At 46.4% G+C, this 26,577-nt stretch overlaps 1 protein-coding gene across 3 annotated transcripts; it reads left to right on the forward strand.

Annotated features, from left to right (window-relative positions):
- Positions 1 to 723: 723 nt before the first annotated feature.
- LOC128330481 (cytochrome P450 2C19-like) lies at positions 724 to 25,430 on the forward strand. 3 transcript variants are annotated; one of them, XM_053263459.1, is made up of 9 exons: positions 725 to 958; positions 5,224 to 5,386; positions 7,797 to 7,946; positions 11,105 to 11,265; positions 17,421 to 17,597; positions 20,569 to 20,710; positions 21,607 to 21,794; positions 24,017 to 24,219; positions 24,829 to 24,951. In XM_053263459.1, the coding sequence occupies exons 1-8, from the start codon at positions 779 to 781 to the stop codon at positions 24,191 to 24,193; spliced, it is 1,338 nt and encodes a 445-aa protein (XP_053119434.1). In that variant the 5' UTR covers positions 725 to 778; the 3' UTR covers positions 24,194 to 24,219; positions 24,829 to 24,951. The 3 variants fall into 3 exon arrangements, with proteins under 3 accessions (XP_053119435.1, XP_053119434.1, XP_053119433.1); XM_053263458.1 differs by having other exon boundaries at positions 729 to 958; positions 24,017 to 24,158; positions 24,829 to 25,430; XM_053263460.1 differs by lacking the exon at positions 24,017 to 24,219 and having other exon boundaries at positions 724 to 958; positions 24,829 to 24,995.
- The last annotated feature ends 1,147 nt before the right edge of the window (positions 25,431 to 26,577 follow it).

Genomic DNA, 26,577 nt, shown 5'->3' on the forward strand with positions numbered 1-26,577 from the left:
CCAGAGCCCCAATGTCTATCAGCTGGAGCCAGATGCAAAATGAAGGCTCAGGGGCTATACGCTGTGATGACTTGCATGCACCATTACAAATCTGGTATACTGAGTGCCCCGTTTGTATTACTCATTTTTTTCCATTGGAATGCTTCACTTGCTTGAGTCTCCTCTGAAGCTCTTTGCATGGCAAGCACCTTTCTGTTTCTTTGCATGCAAAAGAGAGAGAGAGAGAGAGAGAGAGAGAGAGAGAGAGAGAGAGAGAGAGAGAAATTGGTGGGGGCAGGGCCATCTTAGCTTACACACGTGCACACACACACACACCGGCAGAGGGTCTGCTGTGTTGAGTTGACTGGGTGCATCTTTGTTCCCTGGCAACCTTAGAAGCCAAGGGTTTGGAGTGCGCTGAACATACAGGTGGGGTGGCCAGGAGTGGCCCAGAATAGAAAGTGTGATTTAGGAGAAATCGTGAGCTGCTTCTCAGCAAATTACTCCAGACTCCCAGCACATGCGCCCTGCCCCATATATGTCTCTTCCACCAGTGGTTCTCACCCATAGTTGGAGAGCACACAGGAGAGTATGAAGGGTTCATATTCCTCCTTGGAGCTACAAAAGAGAAGAGGGCACAGTTCATGCCAAACACAAACACAGGCTCTGTTCCAAGAAGTATACAATGATCTTTGGACCAATGGCCATTCACCCCTGATATCTCCCGTCTCCCTACTGCTGACTCTCATTCTATCACTCTGAGAAGCTCTAGAAAATCCAGCCATCCTTCGCAGCTGCCATGGATCTCTTGGGGAGCCCCACACTGCTCCTGGTCCTCTGCCTCTCCTGTCTGTTTTTCGTGGCCATGAGGAGGAAGAGGGCCAAGCACAAGAACCTCCCCCCTGGCCCAACACCCCTGCCGCTTATCGGGAACCTCCTACACCTAAACACCAAGAACATTATGGAACCCCTAAAGAAGGTAAGAAATGGGAATTCAGCTCTGCAGTTTCACCCTGACTCCATCTCTGTCTAGGACTTCAGGCATCACTTCATGCTGCTGGATCTCGCCCCGCAACAGGGCTTTCTGTCCCGCATCCCAGCTGTACCTTCATGTCTCAGGTCAGGCACTGCTAAAACAACAACAACAAAACGCCAGAGAGAAAAGGTTTCCACTTTTAATTTTTTTTGCCCCTTCTGTCTTACTTTCCCCCTCCCTCAAAACTGGTGCTGGCCACAATTGCAAACTACATATGGATAGGACACAAACAAGCCATTTTGGAATCACCATCTACCAGCTGAAGACCAGCAACCAAATATCAAATTCCAGCCTGGGTTTTGTACAGACACGGCTTGGGTTGTTTTCATTGACAATCTACACTGGAAACTAAACAAGGGAAATTTTCCCTGTTGGCTCTAGCATTAACCAGGGCTTCCCAACCATGGGTATCCAGATGTTGTTGGACTACAACTCCCATCATCCCCAGCCACAACAGCCAAAGGGCATTGTGGCTGGGGTTGATGGGAGTTGTAGCTGCACAACATCTGGGGACTGGGAGCTAAGGTAGGCAAGCAGAAGGACTGGGGGGGGGGGGCAGTGTTTTTCAGTGGCACCAGTCTCTCCTGGGAGGTAGATTCCAGAAGATGGCCCCGGAGTGCTCCTGCTCTATGCCATGGTCTTTGGCCTATGGCATCCCACAGGCTTCCTTTTTGTCTGTGATGCTGTTTAACATCTACACCTGCTAACTGGGCAAAGAGGCTTCTTTTACTGTGGTGATTCTGTTTATTTAGCAGGGAGAGAGTAACTGGCCCTATCCACCCCCAGCACAGTGACTGTTGCTGGTGTCTATCTTACGTTCCTTTTTTTATTGTGAGCCCTTTGGGGACAGGGATCCATCTTATTTGTTTGTTATTTCTCTATGTAAACCACCCTGAGCCATTTTTGGAAGGGCAGTATAGAGATTGAATTAATAACAACAATAACAACAACAACAACAACAACCTCACAATGAGCAACCTCATTGTCTCACACATGGATACTAAAATTAGAAACAACTGGTGTCAGCAAAAACATTCAGATATTTATTTTAAAAAGCAATGAGCATGTGGAGTACACAGTTAACCATCAACGGCGAGACACTTGGACAGGTTAGCATTAGAAGAGGTATTTTCAAAGGGGACTCACTATCCCCTCTGTTGTTTGTAATCGCCATGACTCCACTTTCACAAATACTAAACAATACAGGCCTCGGATACCAAACATCTAAAACATCAAGTAAAATCAACCATCTGCTCTACATGGACAATCTGAAGCTATATGGAAAGTCCCAGTCAGAAATCGAATCACTGCTAAACACTGTCCGTATATTCAGTAGCAATATAACAATGGAGTTTGGACTAGACAAGTGTGCTGCATTAATAATGAACAGAGGAAAAATAAGAAAAACAGAAGGAATAGAACTTGCCCAAAGGAAGCAACAGCAAGAACCTGGAAGAGAAAGAACATTACAAATACTTGGGCATTCTCCAGGCTGATAACATCGCACACACTGAAGTTAAAAGAAAAATTGGGAGTGAATACATCAGGAGAGTTAGAAAAATCTTAAAGTCCAAACGCAATGGCAGGAACACCATACAAGCCATAAACACCTGGGCTATACCTGTTATCAGATATATTGCAGGAATAATAGACTGGACCCAGGCAGAGCTAGAGACACTAGATCGTAAGACCAGGAAAATAATGACCATCAATCATGCTCTGCACCCCCACAGTGATGTAAATAGGCTATACCTCCCTTGCAGCTCAGGTGGAAGAGGAATGCTACAAGTCCATCAAACAGTAGAGGAGGAGAAAAGAGGCCTTGAAGAATATATCAAGGACAGTGAAGAAGATCCACTTAAAATGGTCGATAATGAGAAACTATTCAACACCAATGAAACAAAGCAGGCCTACAAGAAAGAACAAGTCAAGAACCGAGCAGAAAAATGGAAAAAGTAAGCCACTGCATGGTCAATATTTGTACAATATAAGTGGAAAATCAAACATCACCAAGACCTGGCAATGGCTTAAGAATGGCAACTTAAAGAAAGAAACAGAGGGTTTAATATTGGCTGCACAAGAACAGGCACTAAGAACAAATGCAATAAGAGCTAAAGTAGAAAAATCAACAACAAACAGCAATGCCGCCTTTGTAAAGAAGCAGATGAAACACTGGACCACCTAATCAGCTGTTGTCAAAAGATTGCACAGACTGACTACAAACAAAGGCATGACAAGGTAGCAGGGATGATACACTGGAACATCTGCAAAAAATACAAGCTACCTGTAGCCAAAGATTGGTGGGACCATAAAACTGAAAAAGTGGTAGAAAATGAAGATGCAAAAATATTATGGGACTTCCAACTACAAACAGACAAACATCTGCCACACAATACACCAGATGTAACTGTAGTCAAGAAAAAAGAAAAACAAGTTAAAATAATTGACATAGCAATACCAGGTGATAGCAGAATAGAAGAAAAAGAAATAGAAAAAATCACCAAATACAAAGATCTACAAATTGAAATTGAAAGGCTGTGGCAGAAAAAGACCAAAATAATCCCAGTGGTAATTGGCGCCCTGGGTGCAGTTCCAAAAGACCTTGAAGAGCACCTCAACACCCCAGGGACCACAGAAATCACCATCAGCCAATTACAAAAAGCAGCTTTACTGGGAACAGCCTATATTCTGCGATGATATCTATAATAATAACAACAATGATATTGATAATAAAATCCAGCCATCCCAGGTCCTTGGGAAGGACTCGATGTCTGGATAAAACAAATCAGTCAATAACACCTGTCTGACTGTGTAACAAGAAATAATAATAATAATACATGAAACCTCTGGGAGGGATCCTTGGGGGTTTGGGGTGGAGATGTGCCTCCTGAATATGCCGGTGACTGCTGGAGTCCACCAAGGCTTGAGGCCCAAACTCTGCTTGCCACTGACTGCAGCAGCTTTTGAGTCTCGGCGTTCCAAGTGACCCCTGTCCTCTTTGGCGGCCGTTCATTGGTTTCCAGGGAGGAAGAGGAGTCTTGTCTGGAACAGACCTTGCCTCATTTTCAAGGTCCCCTTTGGTCCTGGTGTGTTGGGTGTCTCGATCCTGGTTCCTGCTCGGCTTGGCTTCAGGTTGCCACAAGTCTAGCATTGGTCTGGACATTTCAGGAATTGGATGTCCTGACCAGGATGTAGGAAAAGTCTTACCCTGGATATGAAATGTCCAGGGATTTGAGCATGAAGATTGCTTTGATGGATTTTATCTATTTTTTCCCCTGGTGCTTTTCTCCAGGTCTTTCTAAGTGGGCAGAAAGAAACCAAAGGATCTGCTGACGGCAGCAACAGGGGAGCTCAAATACAAAACAAAAAAGAATAAATGTTCCAAGTCCAACTCTTGGTTGGACAAGGGTTATTTTTAAAATTGTTATTCAAGAAAGTCAACACTTAATACAAGTGTCTTTCATTTCTCACCTGCACTTGTGTTTCTGTCAATATATTTGTTTCACATCTTTGGTTGTGTTTATTGGGCTGAAATGATCCTAAAACTCTCCTTGTAAAGTCTGCTATAAGGGAGAAAAGTGTGAAACAGGCACTAGAGTGTCACGCTCTCTTTCCAGTCCTTAACTCCTGGATCCAGTTTTTCTGCTCAGCTTTGATACTTGGCTTCAACTCTCCAGATCGTGGTTCCTGATTTTCTGCTTGACTTTGATTCTTTGTTTTGGCATTAATACTGAGCTAAGCTGGCTTGTTGACCCCAGTCCACAGATTGTCTTGTTGTTTAGTTTATCTGTTAGCCAGCTTGCATTCCTGCAGCAAGAAAGGTGAGTACCAGTTGCAAGGGGGAAAATAGCAAGAGAGAGGGCATGCCCTCAACTACTGCCTGTAGGCTTCCAGCTGCATCTGGTGGGCTACTGTGGGAAACAGGATGCTGGACTAGATAGGCCTTCTTGGGCCTGATCCAGCAGGGCTGTTCTTATGTTCTTATGCTCTTAGGTGGGGTACACATCTCTAAGTAAATAAATAGCATTGTTTCTAGGATCAATTTTGTTTTGTCCCTGGTGGGAACATTCAAAGAAGTGATCAAGATACCAAAAGGTTACTCAGCTCCTGGTGGCTTCTTCTCTGTCTCCTTAGCCTCCATTTCATCTGTTTGTCTGAATGCATCTTCACCCTGCTCAAGTTCTCTCCTCCCTGCTCTGTCTCTACAGATGTGTGAAAAATACGGACCTGTGTTCACCGTGTATTTTGGCCCAGAGCGAGTGGTGGTTCTCCACAGTTATGAGACAGTGAAGAAAGTTCTGGTTGAACACGGAGATGAGTTCATGAACCGAGGCACCTTGCCAATAATAGATAAGAACAACAAAGGATTAGGTATATTATTTATTTATTCATCTCTCAAACTCATTTAAATGTTATTTTTGATCTTCTTACACCAGGTATACAGTAGACACAGGAGCAGTCACTCACATGTTATGCTGAACACAGGTACAGATGTACACTTCCTATCTGTCCCATGCATCGGAAGGGCTGCTGGTATCCAGGTCCACTTTTTAAATGAGCACAGGTACAGTCATCTACACCAACATGAGTATGATTATACAGATATCTGTACACACATGCAGCATAATGTCAGAATTGAGCTTAGGATCACCCAAAAAGCAAGTCACAGGAGCGAATGGCTTAAACACACACACTCCAATAGCTTGAGCACCAGTGCATGGTAGAACTTTTCATGGGATAGCAGGGAGATCCTGCTGGTGTCCTGACTGTGTACCCTTACCCAGCATATGCCCCAGATCTTCTGTAACACATTAAGTTCCATGGGAGATGTGTACAGATGCGTAGAGAAACTGATAACCAGGGAAGCTGCTGCAGGGAAGCTGCCACTGGATGGGTGTCATACTTGTGAAATGTCTTGTGCCCGCAAGCATCCTTGTTGCAATGTCCCAGAACAGCTGAAGCTTCCAAATAGTCTTCAAGGGCAGCCCCACACAGAGTGCATTGTGATACTCCATTCTGGATGTTATGAAAGCATGATAGAGTGTTTGCCTTCATCCTCTGCGAAGCTCACTTGCTGCTAAGGGGGCTAGAGCAGGACAGGCTGGTTTTTCCTGGTCAGCTGACAGCCCTAGAAATCATGGTCATGGGGGCCAGCTCACATGTGTGTTGTGGCCGCTGAGTGTGCCCTCCATATGCTTAGAAGTTCCTACAGGAGTATCATGTGTGAATCTGCATCCCAGGCAGGTTGGCAGCCTGGCTCTTCTGGTCTGTGCGGAGGTGCAGTTCTATCTTGGTTAATTATTGGCCTCCTGACCATGGAAGCCATTTTGAAAGGCAAACACTGTAACTGTGGGAACCCTGTGAATGGTTCTCAGAGGAGAAATGACTTGGGCAGAGGTGGGGGTGGGGAGAGAGGAATATCTTTTCTTTAAAGGTACCACAATTTAAATTCCCTCATTCCTGAACTGTTTGGTTGTGTGCGTATTAAAGCTATGTCATGACCCCAAATTTAGGGGGCCCCCCAGCACTTGAGGAGAGACCCAAAATTCAGATGCCAGGTGACCCTGCACTGCTCGGGACTCCCACCCCAGAAGAAGCAGGGGAAACCAAGCTAAGGCTCCCACCACCACCAGAGGACACAGGTGTGCCTCCATCCTCTGACTTGGATGTGACCTCTGAGGACCTCCTAGTCCTAGTGGGGGCAGAGGGCTAGCATTTGTGGACCTAGTGGTTAGGACACAAGGCAAGGCGGCACCTTCCTAGAGGTGGGGCGGAGCTAATTCACCCTGCCTGAGCAGCAGCTATAAGAACCAAGAAGTCACTGGAGCAACATTCCCTTCTAGGCTGCAGTGCCTGCCTTCTGTTTCCCTGCTCTGTGCTCTCCAAGGTCCTGACTTTGGCCTTCAGAGCTGCCCTGTCTGGCCTGTCTTGGTGGAGACCCAGAATGGGCTAAGTAGTGAGGGTTGGCTCCACATACAAAGACAGTAAAGGAGGAAGGGACCCCTAAAAGTAAACAGGAAATACCCTGTTCAGGCATTCGGGATCTGTGTGCACACACCACATGGGACAGTGAGCCAATCCATTGGAGAGCAGAGCAGTGTTGCCTCTAACAGGGATTCCCAGATGTTGTTGACTACAACTCCTTTAATCCCCAGCCAAAGGCCACTGCAGTCAACAACAGTTGGGAATCCCTGTTAGAGGGCACAGTGGAGCAGAGGTATGACCCACTTTCCCCACCACAAGTTGAATCTGCGTGGATTCTGGATGTACCAAAAAGAGCTACTCTCTGTCCTTCCACGTGTGAACAAAACATGAAGGAATGCAGTGTTGAATGTAGGGGCAGCCAACCAGAGGCTCTCCAACAGTGGTTGGACTACAACTCCCATCATCCCAAGCCAATCTACATTGTGGCTGGGATGATGGATTGTAATCCAGTGACAACTGGAGAGCCTCAGGTTGTTCTGCATAGAATGCTCACTCACATTTCAGACAAGGCGAGCAGTCGTGCAGCCATTCTGAAGTTCTTAGCCTGTCCTCTCTAAGCAAAGAGGCACCTTTTTAGAAGTGGTGATTCTCTTTTCTGAGCAGGGGGAGAGCAACTGTCCCTACCCATCCCCAGGACAGCATTCCTCCAATGGCTGTTGCTGGGGTCTATCTTATGTTTCTTTTTTAGATTGTGAGCCCTTTGGGGACAGGGAGCCTTTTTTCATTTGTTTATATCTAAACCACTTTGGGAACTTTTGTTGAAAAGTGGTATATAAATATTCATCATATTCTCCAGGTATGCTCATGTCCAATGGTGAGCGTTGGGTTCAGCTCCGCCGTTTCTCCCTCACAACCTTGAGGGACTTTGGGATGGGTAAGAAAAGCATCGAGGAGCGAATCCAAGAGGAGGTCAAGCACTTGGTGAAGGAACTCTGGGCCAAAAAAGGTTGGTGGCACATACATGCATGTGTTGTGCCCTGTCGGTCGTGTGAATACCCTTACAGACTTCAATCAGGCTTACTCTTGTCTAACTGTGCACAGAATCAAAATCTCTGCCCAACCATTGTGTTCTCTAAGAGGGGAAAGGAGGGTCAGGAGGGCAGAGGCGGAGATGAATATTTAGTTAGTTAGTTAGTTAGTTATCTAACATATTTTTATACCGCCCAAACCTTGCATCTCTGGGTGGTTCACAAGAAAAAATAACAGAAAATTTAAAACATTAGTTTAAACAAATAAATGACAAGAACAACAATTTAAACCCTGGTTAAAATAAATGACAGCAAAGAGTTAAAACATTACATCAATTTATAATTTTAAAACATTATTTTAAAACAATGTTAAAACTATTAAAACAGTATTTAATTAAAGGCCTGGGAGAACAGAGGCATCTTTAAATATATATTTTTAATATATAATAGGTGGGGATTCTCTTTTTTCACTAGGGAGCGCATTCCAAAGCCTTCGGGCAGCAGTGGAGAAGATCTGTCCCCGAGTAGCCACCAGACAAACCGGGGGCAACTGCAGACGGACCTCTCCTGATGATCTCAATGGATGGTGGGGTCCATGACAAAGAAGATGTTCTCTTAAATACCCAGGGCCCAAGCCGTTTAGGGCTTTATCCTCTCTAATAAAACGCTTGGTGTCCGTCCGTGGACGGACACCAAGCGTGTGTTCGTGCCTCCCTGCCCTGTTTTGCGCCTGCGCGAAGCACAGGCGCAGAACAGGGCAAGGGAGACACGACCACCGGCACCCGGTGGCCATCTTGGGCGGCCAGAAGCGGCCGCCCTGAAAAAACGAAGCCTGGCGGTGGACGGCGAGTGGAGGAGGCGGCGGGGGAAAGCCAGGCAAGCGGAGGAGGCGGCGGCGGCGGCGGGCCCGGCCGGAGCCGCCGACTCACCCGGAGAAGGTGGCGGGCCCGGCAGGGGAAGGCCAGGGAAGGCGGCGGCGGCCCAGCGAGGCGAGTGGCCGCCCCGAAGAAGCGAAGCCTGCAGGAGGCGGTGGACGGCGAGCGGAAGAGGCGGCGGGGGAAGGCCAGGCGAGCGGAGAAGGCGGCGGCGGGCCCAGCCAGAGCCGCGGACTCACCCGGAGAAGGCGGCGGGCCCAGCAGTGGAAGGCCAGGGAAAACAGCGGCGGGGGCCCAGCGAGGCGGCGGGGCCGGCTGGGAGAGGGCGAGGGCGGGGGCAGGGGCTACGGGGAAGGCAGAGACGGCAGCGGAAGGCAGCAAAACTCTCCCCTACTAGCGCCCGTTATTACAACGGGCTAGAAAACACTAGTTGGTTATAAAGCAGCATCTTGTATTTTGCACAGAAACCTATTGGCAGCCAGTGTAGATCTTTCGATACGGGAATAATACGGTGTCTCCAAGATGACCTAGGGACCAAACTGGCTGCCTCATTGTGAACCAGCTGTAGTTTCCTGACTACATAGAAAGGCAGCTCCACATAGAGCACATTGCAGTAATCCAGTCTGGAGGTTACCAGAATATGTACCACTGTTCTGAGGTTGTTTATCTCAAGAAACAGACACAGCTGGCATATCACCCAAAGCTGATAGAAAACACCTCTGGTCACTGCCTCAACTTGGGAAACCAGGGAGAGACTTGGATCTAGAAGCACCTCAAAACTGCGTACCTGTTCCTCCCAGGGAAGTGTGACCCCATCCAGGACAGGCAGATCAGGCTCATTTCCCAGGTTTTGACCCTGCACAATGAGTACCTCCGTCTTATCTGCATTCAGTCTCAGTTTGTTATCCCTCATCCAGCCCATCGCCACCTCCAGGCAGGCATTTAGGGAGGTTATGCCTTTTCCCGGTGATGTTGACATAGAGAAATAGATTCTCCATGTAGCAGCTTATCTAAGGCCACTTAGGAAGTCCATAACTCAGCTGAGATTAGAACTGGAGATTTCCACTGTGCTCACTCAGCAGGGCTTTGTTGCAATGGACTGACATTGATAACTGGATAGGTCCAAGCAGGGGCGTATCTAGGGTGGTGCAGGCAGGGCATGTGCCCCGGGTGCCACTTGAAGGGGGAGTGCCATTTTGTTAAAAATAAAATAAAAAATGGCTGCTGAAAACAAAATGGCCACTGTGCATGCTCAAATGGCCTCTGTGAGGCCCTAGGTCATGCCAGGCCTTGCAGAAACCATTTGAGCATGTGCAGTGGCCATTTTGTTTTCAGTGGCCTTTTTTTTTACATATTATTTTTAAAAATGGCCACCGCACATGTTCAAATGGTCCCTGCGAGGCCCTAGTGGCCAGCGGGGTGAGGGGGAACCTTTGCAACCCCCCAGCATTTAGGAAGCCCCCGCAAAGGGGCTACAGGTAAAATATAATATTAATATAATATAATATAATATAATATAATATAATATAATATAATATAATATAATATAATATGACACTGTACACATATTCAGATTGTCACTATGTACAGAGAATCAGGGCTTGTGAATGCGGAGCTGACGCTTAAGAGCCAGGATTGTATTCATTTGCTCTTACTTTGCTTCTTGTGATAAGTGAGTTAAATGTGATGTCTTGCTAATATGGCTATTAATGGTGAGTTTGTCTTTGAATCAATGTGAAATCCTTAATATTAAGGCCCACTGGGAGTTTCTTGCTTTCTCTCATTTTAACTGTCTTTCTGAAAGTCTAGAATATATCCCAAACAGTGACACAGTTTACTCTACATATCCTTTAATTATTTACAGAGTATCTGGGAAATGTCAAATTCTCCATTGATTTTTAAAACTTATGAAATAGTGATGCTACAATGCATAGTAGAGAATTAGACAGGCACTTCTGTTTAGTTTTCCAAGTACAGCTCCACATAGTATTTGGGTATTTCATGAGCCCTCACATACTGAAATTTGTAGTTTTCCGGCATTTTTTTTTGGTCTGGCTAAGTCCACTGCTAAATAGTTTTTGAAGTATTAAGATTAACGAGCTTGACTTGTATTTTTCAGCTGATATTATGGTAAAGTTATCTCAAAGATGGGTGTCAGATGCTTGGACAGGGGGCGCAATTTCAGTGTTTGCCCTAGGCGCTATTTTCCCTAGATACGCCTCTGGGTCCAAATTTTGCAGTCTTTCCAATTCTCTCGGCAGGCCAGCCCTTCAACCCAGCGTTCCTCTTCAGCTCTGCTACCTGCAATGTGATCAGTCACATCCTCCTTGGAGAAAGGTTCGATTACCAAGATGAGCAGCTTCTCCAGATCCTTCACTGGATCACTGAAAGTATCCGGATTGAGAACTCCACTGCAGGGCAGGTAAGCTGGCTTGGAAGAAGAACATGAAGGGGATGAAAATAAATTGTGTGCCGTTGAATGGTCGAAAGGGGCGGGTGTGTTTATGAAGGGCAGAATGGATGGAGTTTGGGATTTATATTGGCACAGTAGTGTCAGTATAGTTTAGATGAGGAGTTTCCCCCTACATTCTACCATCTTCTTTATATATATATTTCTCTTAGGTGTACCCATTGCTCATCCTATGTGTGGCAGCTTTTACGAGAGTTCATGAACGAGTTGCCACATAGCAACGGGGACAGTGGGGTGGAGGAAACTGCGGCTGCCAGCAGGTGGGTGGGAAGCGGAGAGGGTGGCACAGCCTCTCTTTCCAGACCACCTGCCGGCCTAAAGGAAGGATGGCCCAGCCACTGGGCAGAAAAAGGCAGTGGCAGTCACGAAACCAGCGGCTGCGGGTGGGCAATAGAGAGGGCGATGTACACCCTCTCTGGAAGAAGAACATGAAGGGTGTGAAAATAAATTGTGTGCCACTGAGTGGTCGAAAGGGGTGGGTGTGTTTAGGAAGGGTCGAATGGATGGAGTGTGGCCTTTATAATGGCACAGTAGTGTCAGTATAGTTTAGAAGAGGACTTTTTCTACCATCTTTCTCTCTCTATATATTTCTCCTAGGTATATTCATTGCTAATCCTATGCATGGCAGCTCTTGTGAGAGTTTATGAACGAGCTGCCACATAGCAACGGGGACAGTGGGGTGGAGGAAACTGCGGCTGCCAGCAGGTGGGTGGGAAGCGGAGAGGGTGGCACAGCCTCTCTTTCCAGACCACCTGCCGGCCTAAAGGAAGGATGGCCCAGCCACTGGGCAGAAAAAGGCAGTGGCAGTCACGAAACCAGCGGCTGCGGGTGGGCAATAGAGAGGGCGATGTACACCCTCTCTGGAAGAAGAACATGAAGGGTGTGAAAATAAATTGTGTGCCACTGAGTGGTCGAAAGGGGTGGGTGTGTTTAGGAAGGGTCGAATGGATGGAGTGTGGCCTTTATAATGGCACAGTAGTGTCAGTATAGTTTAGAAGAGGACTTTTTCTACCATCTTTCTCTCTATATATATTTCTCCTAGGTATATTCATTGCTAATCCTATGCATGGCAGCTCTTGTGAGAGTTTATGAACGAGCTGCCACATAGCAACGGGGACAGTGGGGTGGAGGAAACTGTGGCTGCGGGCAGGCGGACAGGCGGAGGGTGGCGGAGAGGGTGACACAGCCTCTCTTTCTGGCCCTCCTGCCGTCCCAAGGGAAAGATGGTTTGGCTGCTGGGCAGAAGAAGGTGGCGGCGGCCGCAAAACCAGTGGCTGAGGCCAAAAGGCAGGAGTGCCAGGGTCAGGAGCACAAGGGGGGAGAAAATCGGGGGGTGGGGGTGGAGGCTGCAGAACGGGACATGATGTCTAAGCCAGTGGTTCACAACTTTTGCCATTGCAGGGACAGGTCATCCACATGGGACTATGTGGAATGGAAAATTCCTTATTGTTCTCTACTGTTGAAACTGTGGAGTCTCTTATCTACCAAGGACAGACAGGGTGGGGGAAGTGGGTATGGATGTTGCAAACTTCATTAGCAATAGGCGTCGAATGATAGGCTTATTCCAAACTGTAACTGTTCTGTTTCTTGGAATGTGGATGTGTCTTCTCTTAATTTGCTTATCTGTCTGCTGAAGGACCAAAACTTAGGGCAAAGTCCAGCCTCAAAGCAAACACATGTGTAAATGTAATAAATTAATTGGTCCCTCGGGCTGAATGGTGACACCCAGCTGTGTAACAATGCCAAGGTATAAAATCCCCAGGCACTGGGTATTTGGAGCGTTTTTCTGGTAGGCCGAGAGGCGCCAGGAAAAGCCACCAGCGCTGGTTTTGGTTCAATAAATGGTGACTATTGCTTCCTTCAATCATCCTTGTTCGTCTGGTTTGTGGTAGCTGGGGTCTCCCAGGTAACAACTACAGGAGACAAAAGGAGGGTGGGGTAGGGCATACCCCTGTCAATCTATTGACATCCCCGGGAATCTTAGTTGCTTCTCTCTTTCTTGTAACCATGATCCGTGGTTTTGCACTTTCCTAAATGCAGTGATGATACATCTCAACAATTCTGAACAGTAGGCTGATTTGTTTGGGCTACTGCTCACTGCACTTCAGTTAAATGAACATTTGAAGTTGTTCCATAGTACCAAGGCAGGTCATTGGTCTATCTTGCTATCTTACATGACCTGTGGTCACTGTTCCATGAGGAGGGAGCATTTTTATTGAAATATTTCTTGAATCCACAAATGGGTTGTGCTGCTGTGCTAGTGCCACAGGGACAGGCTCCCACCGGCTGCAAAATTCTCAAATAACTGTGCCAAAATATTAAGTGTCGTTGTTGTTCATCATTCTCTTCATTCTTTCAACTTGTTTATGGGGGCTTCAGGGGCAAAACAGTGGGTTGGGCGGCAGTGCCCCAAGGGGTGGTGCACTCAGATTCCAAATAGGGCAAAGGGCTGATTCCTTAGGAATTTTTGAGGTTTATGCATCTTTAAGATTTTCCACCATAGGGGAGGTTTCAGCAGCCTCATAACTCCACCTGGGGGGCACTGGGGTGGCCTGGAGTGAGTGGTGGTGTAGTGCACATAAAGTGCCAACCAGCCGCATGGGTTGCTAACCTATGGGCTGCTGCGTTCTATTGTTTCTGAGGTGTTCTGAGTGTAGATTCTCTGGTAGCATATGAGATTTTCCATGACAAACCATGAATCCACTCTCATATGCTACCCGAGAATCTACACTCAAAATACCTCAGATACAACAAAACCCAGTACCCCATGGGTTAGCCACCCATGGGGGTGGTTGGCACCCTATGTGCTCTACACCACCACTCTCTCTGGGCCACCCCAGTGCCCCTCAAGTGCAGTTATGGGGTTGTTCTAACCTCCATCATTCCTTATGGGGAAGAACCTTAAAGACTCCATTAATGTAAACTCCATTAAATCTCTAAAAATCAACCCTCTGCCCAATTCCTTTGAAATTATTCTGGCAGCTTCCTTGCCCCCACTGGGCACTACCAGCCACCCTACTCTGCTCTGGGCCACCCCCACATGAAGCTATACTTTTGCTGAAACCTCCATTATTCCCTCTGGGGAAAATCTTAAACTTCAAAAATTCACCAAATATCACCCCTTTGCCCAATTCCCCTGAAATTTGGGTGGTAGCTTCCACCCATTGGGCAATACCAACCCCACCCACTAGTTTTGCCCTGGGGCCATTTTTTAAAATCCAAAACGTTTTAGATTCAGATTGGTATATAGAAGAACTACGGGGGCTGAAGCAACAAGGTAGACGATTGGAGCGCAAGTGGAGAAAGACTCAGCTGGAATCCGACAGATTGCAACATAGAGCTCATTTGAAGACCTATGCTCAGCCGATACGTGCAGCAAAGAAGCGATTCTTTTCTGCCCGTATTGCATCCTCAAGTTCACGTCTGGTGGAGTTGTCCAGGGTTGTAAGAGGGCTAGTATGTGCCCCTCCTCCCTTGAATCAGAATCCCGAACCATCGATTATCCGCTGTGATGTGTTTAATGTATTCTTTGTTGAAAAAATCTCTCGTATTCGGGCTGACTTAGATTCCGTCACCACAATTACTTCAGTGTCTGATGTGGAGGTGTCCAGCGACTCCTCTTGTGTGGTTAGGTTGGATCAGTTCCAGTTTGTGACTCCTGAGGATGTGGACAAGCTGATTGGAATGGTGCGGCCTACCACTTGTTCTCTTGACCCTTGCCCGACATGGCTTATACTATCTGGCAGGGCAGTTGTTGTAGAAGGCCTGGTAGAGATTATAAATGCATCTCTGAGGGAAAGTAGGATGCTTCCTAGTCTTAAGGAGGAAATTATTAGACCGCTTCTGAAGAAGCCTACCTTGGATCCCTCTGAGCTGAGTAACTACAGGCCTGTCTCCAACCTTCCGTGGTTGGGCAAGGTAATTGAGAGGGTGGTGGCCTCCCAACTCTAGTCAGTCTTGGATGAAACTGATTATCTAGAGCCATTTCAGACTGGCTTCCCAGTTGGCTATGGGGTGGAGACTGCCTTGGTCAGCCTGATGGATGATCTCCAACTGGGAATTGACAGAGGAAGTGTGACTCTGTTGGTCCTTTTGGACCTCTCAACGGCTTTTGATACTATCGACCATAGTATCCTTCTGGAGTGTCTGAGGGGGTTGGGAGTGAGAGGCATTGCTCTGCAGTGATTCTGCTCCTGCCTCTCGGGCACAGGCAGGTTCCAGATGATGTCCCTTGGAGACTGTTGTTCTTCAAAATATGAACTTTTGTATGGTGTCTCTCAGGACTCCGTATTGTCTCCGATGTTGTTTAACATCTACATGAAACCGCTGGGAGAGATCATCAGGATATTTGGTGCACAGTGCTATCAGTATGCTGACGACACACAAATCTATTTCTCCATGTCAGCATCATCGGGAGATGGCATAATCTCCCTAAATGGCTGTCTGGAGTCGGTAATGGGCTGGATGAGGGATAACTAACTGAGACTGAATCCAGATAAGATGGAGGTACTCATTGTGCAAGGTCGGAACTCGGGAGATGATTTTGATCTGCCTGTTCTGAATGGGGTCACACTTCCCCAGAAGGAACAGGTATGCAGTCTGGGGGTGCTTCTGGATCCAAGTCTCTCCCTGGTGTCTCCGGTTGAGGCAGTGGCCAGAGGTGCCTTATATCAGCTTCGGCTAATACGCCAGCTGCGTCTGTTTCTTGAGATATATGATCTCAAAACAGTGATACATCTGCTGGTAACCTCCAGACTGGATTACTGTAACACGCTCTATGTGGGGCTGCCCTTGTACATAGTCGGGAAAATACAGTTGGTTCCGAATGCGGCAGCCAGGCTGGTCTCTGGGTCATCTCGGAGAGACCACATTACTCCTGTATTGAAGGAGTTACACTGGCTGCCGATAGGTTTCTTGGCAAAATACAAGGTGTTAGTTATAACCTACAAAGCCCTAAACATCTTGGGCCCTGGGTAATGTCTTCTTCATTATGAACCCCACTGCCCATTGAGATCATCAGGAAAGGTCCATCTGCAGTTGCCACCGGCTCGTCTGGTGGCTACTCAGGGATGGGCCTTCTCCGTTGCTGCCCCAAGGATTTGGAATGTGCTCCCTAGTGAAATAAGAGCCTCCCCATCTCTGACAATTTTTAAAAAGTTTTTAAAGACACATCTGTTCCCCCAGGCTTTTAACTGATACTGTTTTGATTGTTTTTAATGTTGTTTTAGAATATTGTTTTAAAAATTTTAAATTGTTATGTTTTAAATTTCTTGTTTTTGTTTTTAATTAATTAATTTTTATCTTGTTGTAAACCGCTCAGAGACGTAAGTTTGGGTGGTATAAAAATATGTAAAATAAAATAAATAATAATAAATAATTTTGCAATAAGAACAAAATTGGGGTGTTTTGGATTGGCTGATTTTGAACAAAGAACAAAATGGGCGTGTTTTGGATTTGGGCAAAAACAAAACAGAAAAAAACCACCCAAAATGCACAACTCTAGTATGAAGCCACCAGGGGACCAAGCGCTGAATCCTGACAGAGATGCTGTAAGATCATCCCTTGGCTGCCCCATTCCAGGTTCTCTCTTGGATCCTTTTCCTAAGCCTCTCTTCACGGCCACCTGCTCTTCTTTACACACACACACACACACACACACACACACACACACACACACACACACGTACTTCCATGGATGGGGGGCTGGGGAAGGGATGAGGTCATCCTTCCCTTGAGTCCCTGCCAGGAGTGGGGACATGATTTGTTAAGGGCTGTTAACCTGAAAAGGAATAGCTAACCAGGCAACAGCTCTTCATTTCGCAGCAATCTAAACAGATATCACAAAATACCATTTAAAAGTCAGTTTTCCAATGAAATCAACCCTGAAAATCTTCAAGGAACCTCATACTGGAGAGTGCAAAGGAATACAACCCAGGATAGAAGGGTGGGAGTGCATGCATTTTTGAGGTGTGTGCAGATACATATTTTTTCCGATGGTAGGGGCTAATTTCATCCATGGGACCATCATCTGTGCTTAAAAATGGATACAAGCCCACCAAGGAATTCACCACCACATCTATCAACCCTTCCTTCTCTTTCTCTCTCAGCTCTACAACCTCTTCCCCAGGATCATGGACTACTTGCCTGGCCCTCATCAAACCTGCTTCAAAAACCTCATCCGTATCCATGCTTTTGTAGGCCAGAAGGTGAAAGACCATGAGGAAACCTTGGATGCCAACGATCCTCGAGACTACATAGATTGCTTCCTCCTCAAAATGGTTCAGGTAGGAAATGGAGGAACTCAGTGAAGTCATTCACATGATCACCAAGGGGTTGGGCTGGTGGAAAGGCAGGAGCCTGCTTGCCTCTCCGCAACCTGATGACCATTTGCCCATCAGGGCTCCACCACCTGCGCACGCACACAAGTGGCGTGACAGCAAGCCCAGTGGCGATTGGAGGAGAAGCAAGCCAGGAATGCCAGACATCTCACAATGCACCACACAAGCAGCATTGTCCTTTGTGGAAGTTCTGCCCTGCCTGGCTGCTCCTTCCCCTCAGCTCTATCATAAAGATGGCTGCCAGCAGCGCAGAGCCCCAGATGACCAGACCGTGAGGTAAAAGGCACCCGCTTGTCCTCCAGGTATCCCACAATGCACCGCTCAACAAGCACGGTGCATTGCAGGATTTCCCTCATCAGTCGGGCGTTCTAGGCATGACTCACCCAAGAAAAGTTGGGTAAGTCAACGGCTTGGGTAGGTAAAAAGTCAGGTTAAATTCCCGGGCTGCCCAGGGAAGCAGTGGCAGGATCAGTCTCAGCCTCAGTGTCTGTTATAAAAATCCTGACCCCCTAGACCAGGGGCTACCAACTTTGGGTCCCCCAATGTGGTTGGACTACAGCTCCCATCACCTCCAGCTACATCCCCAGCTGAAGGCCATTGTACCTGGGAATGATGGGAGTTGTAGTCCAACCACATCTTGGGGTCCAACCTTGAGAACTGCCGTCCTAAACAGCAGGGTGTGTTCAGGCCAAACTAAATGGTGCTTATGAAGAGCAGTCGGAGGGTCTTTCCACACAAAGGAATGCTCCATTTGAAAGAGGGAATTCTCACTGTTTTCCTGCTGGATGTTCAGATGACATACTTGACCTCCATGCTGTACTATCTACTGGCCATTTGCTTCAAATCCACAATTGGTCTTTTGAAAATATTCTATTAAGCAAATGGACAGCAGATGGCGATGCAAACTTGGGTGTGATGGCCAAGTACATCATCGGAATGACCAGAAGAAAAGTGGTAAGAATGTCAATCTCAGATAGAGCATTTTCCATCTAGAAACACCCAGACAGTCCTTACTCTGGTGCAGAAAGCCTTGGCAGCTGGAAAAGCAGAACATTTTATTTTAATGGAAGCCACCCCAAGCCACAATAGGAAGGGCAGCATATGAATCAAACAAACAAACAAACAAACAAACAAACAAACAAACAAACAAATAAATTCTGTTCTTGAGCAGGGATTTCTATCAACAAATTGATAGCACCCTGCACCAAACCTCCTGATGAGCTCTTCTAGAGGTTTCATGTAGATGTTAAAGAGCACTGGAGACAGTATGGAGCCTTGTTGCAAAGTTTCAGTCTTCAAGCAAAAACCATCTGGAATCTACCAGAGAGGATCTTATAGAATACAAAGAGACATTTAGGAACATGACTTACGTGAAACAGAGATATTTTGAGAAAGATAATAAGCCAGAAAAGTGTTAGCATATCAATTAAGAAAAGAACAGGAAAAGAGAATTATAACATCCGTTTGGAATGGCAAGGAATTTGTTATGTCAAATCATTAAATGTCAGTAAATTTGTACAGTATTATTCTAAACTATATAAAGTAGACAAGAAAGATCCTGAGAAAATCAAACAATTCTTAGAGGAAATACAATTGAAGTCATTGTCAGAAGAACAAAGGAGCTGTTTAAATAAACCTATTTCCAGGGATGAAACCAGGGTGGCAATAAAAAATCTTAAAAACAATTCGCCAGGTTCGGATGGATTATCTTCACTGTACTACAAAGCGTTTCAGGACAAATTAATTGGACCTTTAACAGAAGTAATGAATGCGATATTATCTCATTACACCTTACCTGTTTCTTGGCAAGAAGCATTCATTTCATTAATCCATAAAGAAGGGAAAGACCCAACACAACCAGAATCATATAGACCTATAACCCTTTTAAAAGTGAATTACAAAATTTTTACTTCAATCTTGGCGGCGAGATTAAGAAATTTCCTGTCCGAAAGAGTCCATACTGACCAATCTGGTTTTATACCGAAAAGACTCATGAAAGATAATATAAGATATGTCTTGAATGCAATTGATAAAGTAACCGTGACATGTACAAAAGCAGCTATGATTTTCCTAGGTGCTGAAAAAGCCTTTGACAATTTGGAATGGCCCTTCTTGTTTGCAGTGTTGTAGAAAAGGAACTGTGGCCCTCATTTATTATCCTGGATTCATAGTATATATCAACAGCAATCAGCAAAAATTAGGAGGAACAGAACCACTGTAAAACAGTGCCAACCAATCCCACCCTCCTCAGGTGACCCAGAAGGATACCAAGGTCGATGGTATCAAAAGCCACCAAGAGATCCAAAAGGATCAGCAGTTGATAGCCAACTGGAGATCTCCCTCTGTCAATAGCAAATTGGAGATCATCCATCAGGCCGACCAAGACAGGCTCAACCCCACAGCCCACTCGAAAGCTGGTTTAAAATGGCTCTAGATAATCTGTATCATCCCAAAATGCCAAAATTGACACAACCTTTCCCAACCACGGAAGGTTAGAAATAGGTCTGTAATTAGTTAAGTCTGAGGGATCCAATGCAGGTTTCTTCCAATAAACTCTAAAAAAAAGCTGCCTTAAGACTAGGAGGCATACTGCCCTCCCTCAGGGAAGCATTTATAATATTCTCCAGACCTTCTCTGATAATATTACTAGATGAGATAAGCCAAGTTGGGCAAGGGTCAAGACACACAGTCTGAAGCACCTTGTCCACATCCTCAGGAATCACATACTGAAAGGGATCCAATCTAATCCTATAAGAGGAGTTGCTGGACAGCTCTACAATAAACTCTGCAGTAACTGTTAAATCCTGCTTGGCCCAAATACGAGAGATGTTATCTGCAAAATGTTTGACACTTGTTTAAGTATCAAGTCGGCCCTTGGTATGGAGGGTGACTTCCTCAGCATTCTCCCTGCTTTCAGGAAAAGCACAATCCCAAGACTGAGTTTACTAGAGAGAACCTGATTATGACGGTTTATGACATATTCTTTGCCGGGACAGAAACCACCAGCACCACTTTGAGATACTTCTTCATGGTCCTGACAGAACACCCAGCAGTGGAAGGTATAACAACTGAATTTTGTTCGGCTTGCTAATAGATTGCATGTCTCTTAAAGGAGGGTGATTATGCTGGAGATCCATGTTTCTCAGGCAGCTGATTTGTCATTTCAAAATGTTGTCTGTCTGATCCCCTTCCTGTGATGGCTTGTTAATTTCACTTGTTTCCTTCCCTGCCTTATGCCACAGACCCCAGAGAGGTTCCAATATATTCCAACCCCATTTTGTCATGAAAACTGCTCCAAGCAACAGGCTAGGCTGAGAGGGAGAGGCTCGCTAAGCTGGAGGGCAAAAGATTGGTGGTGTGCGGCTGCAGCACACAAACCGTAGCTGTCCACAGAATCAGGGGAAGTGCTGAAAATCCCAGGCAGTCCAGCACAAGGGTTCCGTTCATGCCAGGCCCACTAGGAATGTGCACCAAATCGGTTTACCCAGTTTGGTTCAAGTCCAAACCAGACACGAACTGAACTGGGCATGTTCGGTTTTGTGCCCATTGAACAGACCTCTGGCTCGACTAAGATTAGAGCTGGATTGGGGGTTCTAAAGTTCTTGTTAAAGTTTAGAGCCCTTGAACTTGCCCTGAGCCGAGCTGGACCAAACCGGCTCAATGGCAAACTGGTTCGACACATCCCTAAGGCTTCAGGCACAAAAAAGTCTCTCTGGTTCTGCTCTATAAGCTTGTCTGCTCAAGAAGACTTGAGATTTATTTCTCAGGCAGTGAAAACACAAGATTAATCTTGTGGAAGCCTGACACTGAGAATTTTCCTAAGAATTCTGGGTGCAGAGAACAGCCAAGGGACTATACCAATACATTAAGAGGTAGCATTGTCGGGTTGAGCAAGACGATCCTTTGATTTTGCTATGTGTACTTAAAAATGCTCCATCTCTGAATCCATTTCCAGCAAAGATCCACGAGGAGATAGACCGAGTGATAGGCCGGGAGCGCCCTCCTGTTATGAAGGACCGCCCTCAGATGCCGTACACGGAGGCCGTCCTACACGAGGCCCAGAGGTTTCTTGATTTAGCCCCTTTAGGGCTCATCCGTATGCCAAGACAGGACGTTGAAATTGAAGGCTTTACCATACCCCAGGTAACGGGAGGTCAATCTGTTGCAATTCCAGACCAGGTTGCTAAAGGAGTAGTCCACTCTTTGTTCAGAGGTTAACCATTACAGACCCCAGGAGTTAGGCAGGATTTCATTTCCCACAAACCCTCTTTGCAAACGTCTTGTTGAAAAGCGATGTCTAGTTTAGGGAGCTTGGAGGGAAGATTTCTTTATCTCTCCCAGAACCTGCAGTGGAATTGCACAGTTAAGGAGAGCACTGCTAATTAATAATGTCATGGAGTTAAAGTTCTTCTAAATGAAGTGGTTTATTTAGAAAACCCATCAGGGAGATAGATAAGGCCTACATGCCTTGATGCCAGTATAGACAGGACTGTGTTTCCCCCCGAATCGAGGCTGCACTTTCTGACTTAGCCCGAAGAATGTCCGGCTTTATGAAATCCTCTAGTTTCAGCAGCTTTTCAAAAAAATATCTGAGGCTTCTGTTACGACCCGCCACGTCTCCCTTGATGTGTGGAGTAGCAATGCAGTAATTTGGCTTTTCAAAACTCAATGAAGGGGAGTTTACATGGTATGTGTTTGTTTGATTGATTTCTATACCAAGCTTCCAAAAATGGCTCAGGGCAGTTTACACAGAGAAATAATAAATAAATGAGATGGCTCCTTGTCCCCAAAGAGCTCACAATCTAAAAAGAAACACAAGATGGACACCAGCAACAGTCACTGGAGGTTCTGTGCTGGGGTTGGAGAGGGCCAGTTACTCTCCCTGTGTAAAATAAAGAGAATCACCATGTTAAAAGGTGCCTCTTTGCCTAATTAGCAGGGCTAACTTGGCAAAGTTAATAGATATGCAGAATGGATGTAACCTGAGCCTTTTTGTCTGAGCTGATTCTATTAGCCTGCAATTTTCTTCAGGACAGAGAGAAAGCTCTGATTTCAGCTTTAAACTTCCCAGCCTCTTAAATTGTCTAGTTTGGTGGGGGAACATGAGATGATGAAGGCAGTCACTCACAAAGGCAAGGGTTAAGCATTCTTCTGTTTGATCCAGGATTTGGCAACTTCCTGCTAGTCTTCCATTCCTCCATAGCTCAAACTAACAACAACCAAAAGCTTTACTCACCACCTCCTCTCTGTCATGTGATTTGTGATTGGCTGGAGGAAAAACCCAGAGCAAGCTGGTGTGTACACACAGGAAAAAGATCTGCAACGGATTGCGGAGAGGAGCTGACCCTATGTGAACTCTCCATTTAGTGAACTATGTGAACTCTCCCCCAAATTAAACATCTTGCAAATCTGCGGTGAAGCAGATTCGCTTTTCAGCATGAAGGCATGTGTGAATAACTCCCTGGAGATGCAAGGGAGGGAATTTTGAACCTTCTGCATGAAAGCATCCAGATGCTCTTCCCAGAGCAGCCCCACCCCTAAGGGGAATATCTTACAGTGCTCACACATCTAGTTTCACATTCAAATGCAAACCAGGATGGACCCTGCTTAGACTAGGATAAGTCTGGCACCTGCATCATGATATTCCCCCACTTAGCCCTGTGTCCATCTTAGACCCCGCCCCCTTCTCTCCCCCCTCTCTCCCTGTTTTAGATTATACACTTCCCAGGAGCAGGGACTGGTGGCAAAGCACCAAGCATGCAGGGTCTGCTCAATAAACAAACAGGGATACATCAACAGTGGCCGGGGGGAGCAGAGGGGAGGCTACGGATGGGAATGTGGCTGGCAGAGGGAATGAGGGAGAAATAGGAGTAGACACAGTCACACGTCTTTAGGCCTCATTTCACTGGAGAGTGGGGTTAAGATCCAGCTCCGGAGAAGAGCAGAGTTCTGAAGCCGGCTGTTGGAGAAAATGAGGACACAGAACCACAGGAGTTGTCTCTGGAGCAGTTGCAGGCATAGGGGCCAGCAAGCGAGAAAGGGCAGAGCCTTGTCAGGGAGCAGGAGGACCTTTGGCAGCTCAGAGCGGGAGAGCAGGACGTGTCGGGAGGAAAGGGCAGACAAATACAAAGTGTCATATTTATGAGCAGTAAAATTGTGGGGCTTATAATGGGCAGCAGAGATCTAGGAAGATGCTGAAAGTCATCTTTCTTATTATTATTTCTTCTTCTTTTTCTTCTTTTTTTGCTGCTCGCCTTAACTGAAGTGGCATTATTGTGCCCCCTTAGTTCTTGAAAAGGAATGATTAACTCTTGATTGTCACTCTTGGGGTGTTGCCTTGCTCTCTCCTCTGCTTTTTCCTGTAGGGAACCACCATCTTTCCCATGCTGACCTCTGCACTGCATGACCCCAAACAGTTTAAAAATCCACATTTGTTTGACCCAAAACATTTCCTGGATGAAAAGGGAAACTTCAAGAAGAATGGAGCAGACATACCTTTTTCTGCAGGTAGGAATGGAACTGCCACAAGGAAAAGGACGTAAGCACAGCCCTGCGAAGTCAGGTAAAGGTCAGTTGTGCCACCGGGTCGGTGTCCACAGAGCCCTGTGGTTGTCTTTGGTTGAATACAGGAAGGGTTTACCATTGCCTCCTCCTGCATAGTATGAGATGATGCCTTTCAGCATCTTCCTAGATCGTTGCTGCCCAACAGAGCTGTTTCCCATTGTGTGGGAAACAAACCATTGTGGATTCCAACCAGCAAACTCTGGTTTGATTATCAAGTCATTTTTTCCAGCAGACTCTTTCTGAGAAGACTAGACCTGTGGTCAACCTGTCCCTCCTGATATTTCCTTCCCAGCGACTGGAATTCAGAGATGCTCCCTCTGAAGCTGAATGTAGCCATAGCCGTCATCATGACTATGAGACACTGATAGGTCTATCAGCCATTAACCTTTATATCCTCTTCTTAAAACTATCTTCAATGCCAAAACTGCAACTTGTGGCACTGGATTCGGGCAATTAATTGTGTGAAGTCCCTGAGTTGACCCCAGTCAGTTGACAGGATATCTCTGAATTCTCGTAGTGGGAGAGGGAACAATGGAACTAATGTTGGGACTCACAGGGATTTGTGGGAACTGAAAAATAACCGGCTGGTGCCTTCTGTTCCCCTCTATTACAGGGAAGAGGAACTGCCTAGGAGAGGGTTTGGCCCGAATGGAGCTCTTCTTATACCTCACCAGCATCCTGCAGAACTTTCGTCTCAAGCGCCCTCCAGGAGTCACCAAAATCGACCTCACACCGGATGTCAGTGGGATAATGAATGTACCACGCCAAGTCCAGATCTGCTTCTGCCCACGCTAATCAGCTGCCTCCCCACCCATAGCATTGCTGGGGGTCTCCCAAGGACTTCCACCTTCTCTCACTGAGTCACTATATAGCTACAAAATAGATATTAGCCTTTTGGGGTTCAGGATTAGAACTGCTTCTTAGCTTCTGTACTTTCAGGATTCTGGGAACTGGACTTTCAGAAGGCTTCACAGCATTCTCTACGGAAGGCACAGACATGCTGTTTCTTTGTTAGCAGCCTGGATCATTTTTGATGCCATGGTGGCTATCAGAATTACCACACTCATGATAAAGTGAAGTATGGCTGTGCCTTACTTCATTCATCCAGAGAGTGGATTCATTTTCAATGACAAACGATGAATCCACTCTCTTTTGCTACCAGAGAATCGACTCTCAGAACACCTTTGAAAGAATAAAACCCAGTACTCCATGGGCTTGTGGGTTTGGGGGTCGTTGGCATCCTATGTGCACTATACCACCACTCGCTCTAGGCCACCCCGGTGCCCCCCAAGTGGAGTTATGGGGCTGCTGAAATCCTCATGATTCCCTATGAGGGGAAAGCTTAAAGATACACAAAGATCAGAAATTCTTTAAAAATCACCCCTTTGCCCAATCACTCTGAAACCTGGATAGTACCAGGCATCCATTGGGGCACTACCACCCAACCCACTCTTCTGCCCCCAAAGCCCCTTTTCTGCCCCAAAGATGCCACAAACTGCAGAAATTCTTTAAAAATCAGCCCTTTGCCCAGTTCCTTTGGAATCTGGTTGGTAGCAGGCACCCATTGGGGCACTACCACCCAACCCACTGTGGCACTCCTAGGGGGCACCCACAGGTAGAAATCAGCACTGTCTGTCCCCATTGTCCCATAGGGTGGATGCAGCACACATTAACAACAGCAGAGCTTGCAAAGAACAAGGTTCCCAAAGGTCACGCACATCCACTGTGTCACTCACCACATCCACTGTGTCCCACCATCCCCCCCAACAGAAATGCAATTGATCTACACACAACAGTGTGAAACAACAACAAGGAAATGCACTGTCCCACGCGCCCCCTCCCTATGCAGGATAACAGCAGCAGCCAGCAACAAACAAGCAAGCAAGCAAGTGTGATATCACAGATGCAGCAGACTAGGGCCAACAACAGCCTCAAATGTGCCCTGCCCTCCCTCCCCCAAGCAATTCATCAGCAAGCAACAGAGACACAGCTACTTCTGCGGCACCCGGCCATAAAAGCAGGTTAAGTAAGGATGCAAAACAACATTCTGCCAGTGGAACAGAAAGAGGTTTGTAGGTGTCTCCTACCTACACAAGTAGAAGAGTGATGATGACAACAATGGCAAACAATTTTTGGGCAGCATTTTTTTTTTACACTTCTGCCATGGATGATGAAACGCTGATGATACTAGAAGTCACAATATGACCCAATCTTCATTGCAAAGAAGTCCGGAGAAAAAGAGAGAGAGAGAGAGAGAACCTGTCCCGTGCCCATCCATGCAACACCCCAAATACACAGGCAAAACACCAAACTAAACCAAGGCATTTGAATTGCATTAGAGAGAGAGAGAGAGAGAGAGAGA

This window comes from Hemicordylus capensis, chromosome 6 (assembly GCF_027244095.1).
Source record: "Hemicordylus capensis ecotype Gifberg chromosome 6, rHemCap1.1.pri, whole genome shotgun sequence".
Classification (NCBI taxonomy): domain Eukaryota; kingdom Metazoa; phylum Chordata; class Lepidosauria; order Squamata; family Cordylidae; genus Hemicordylus; species Hemicordylus capensis.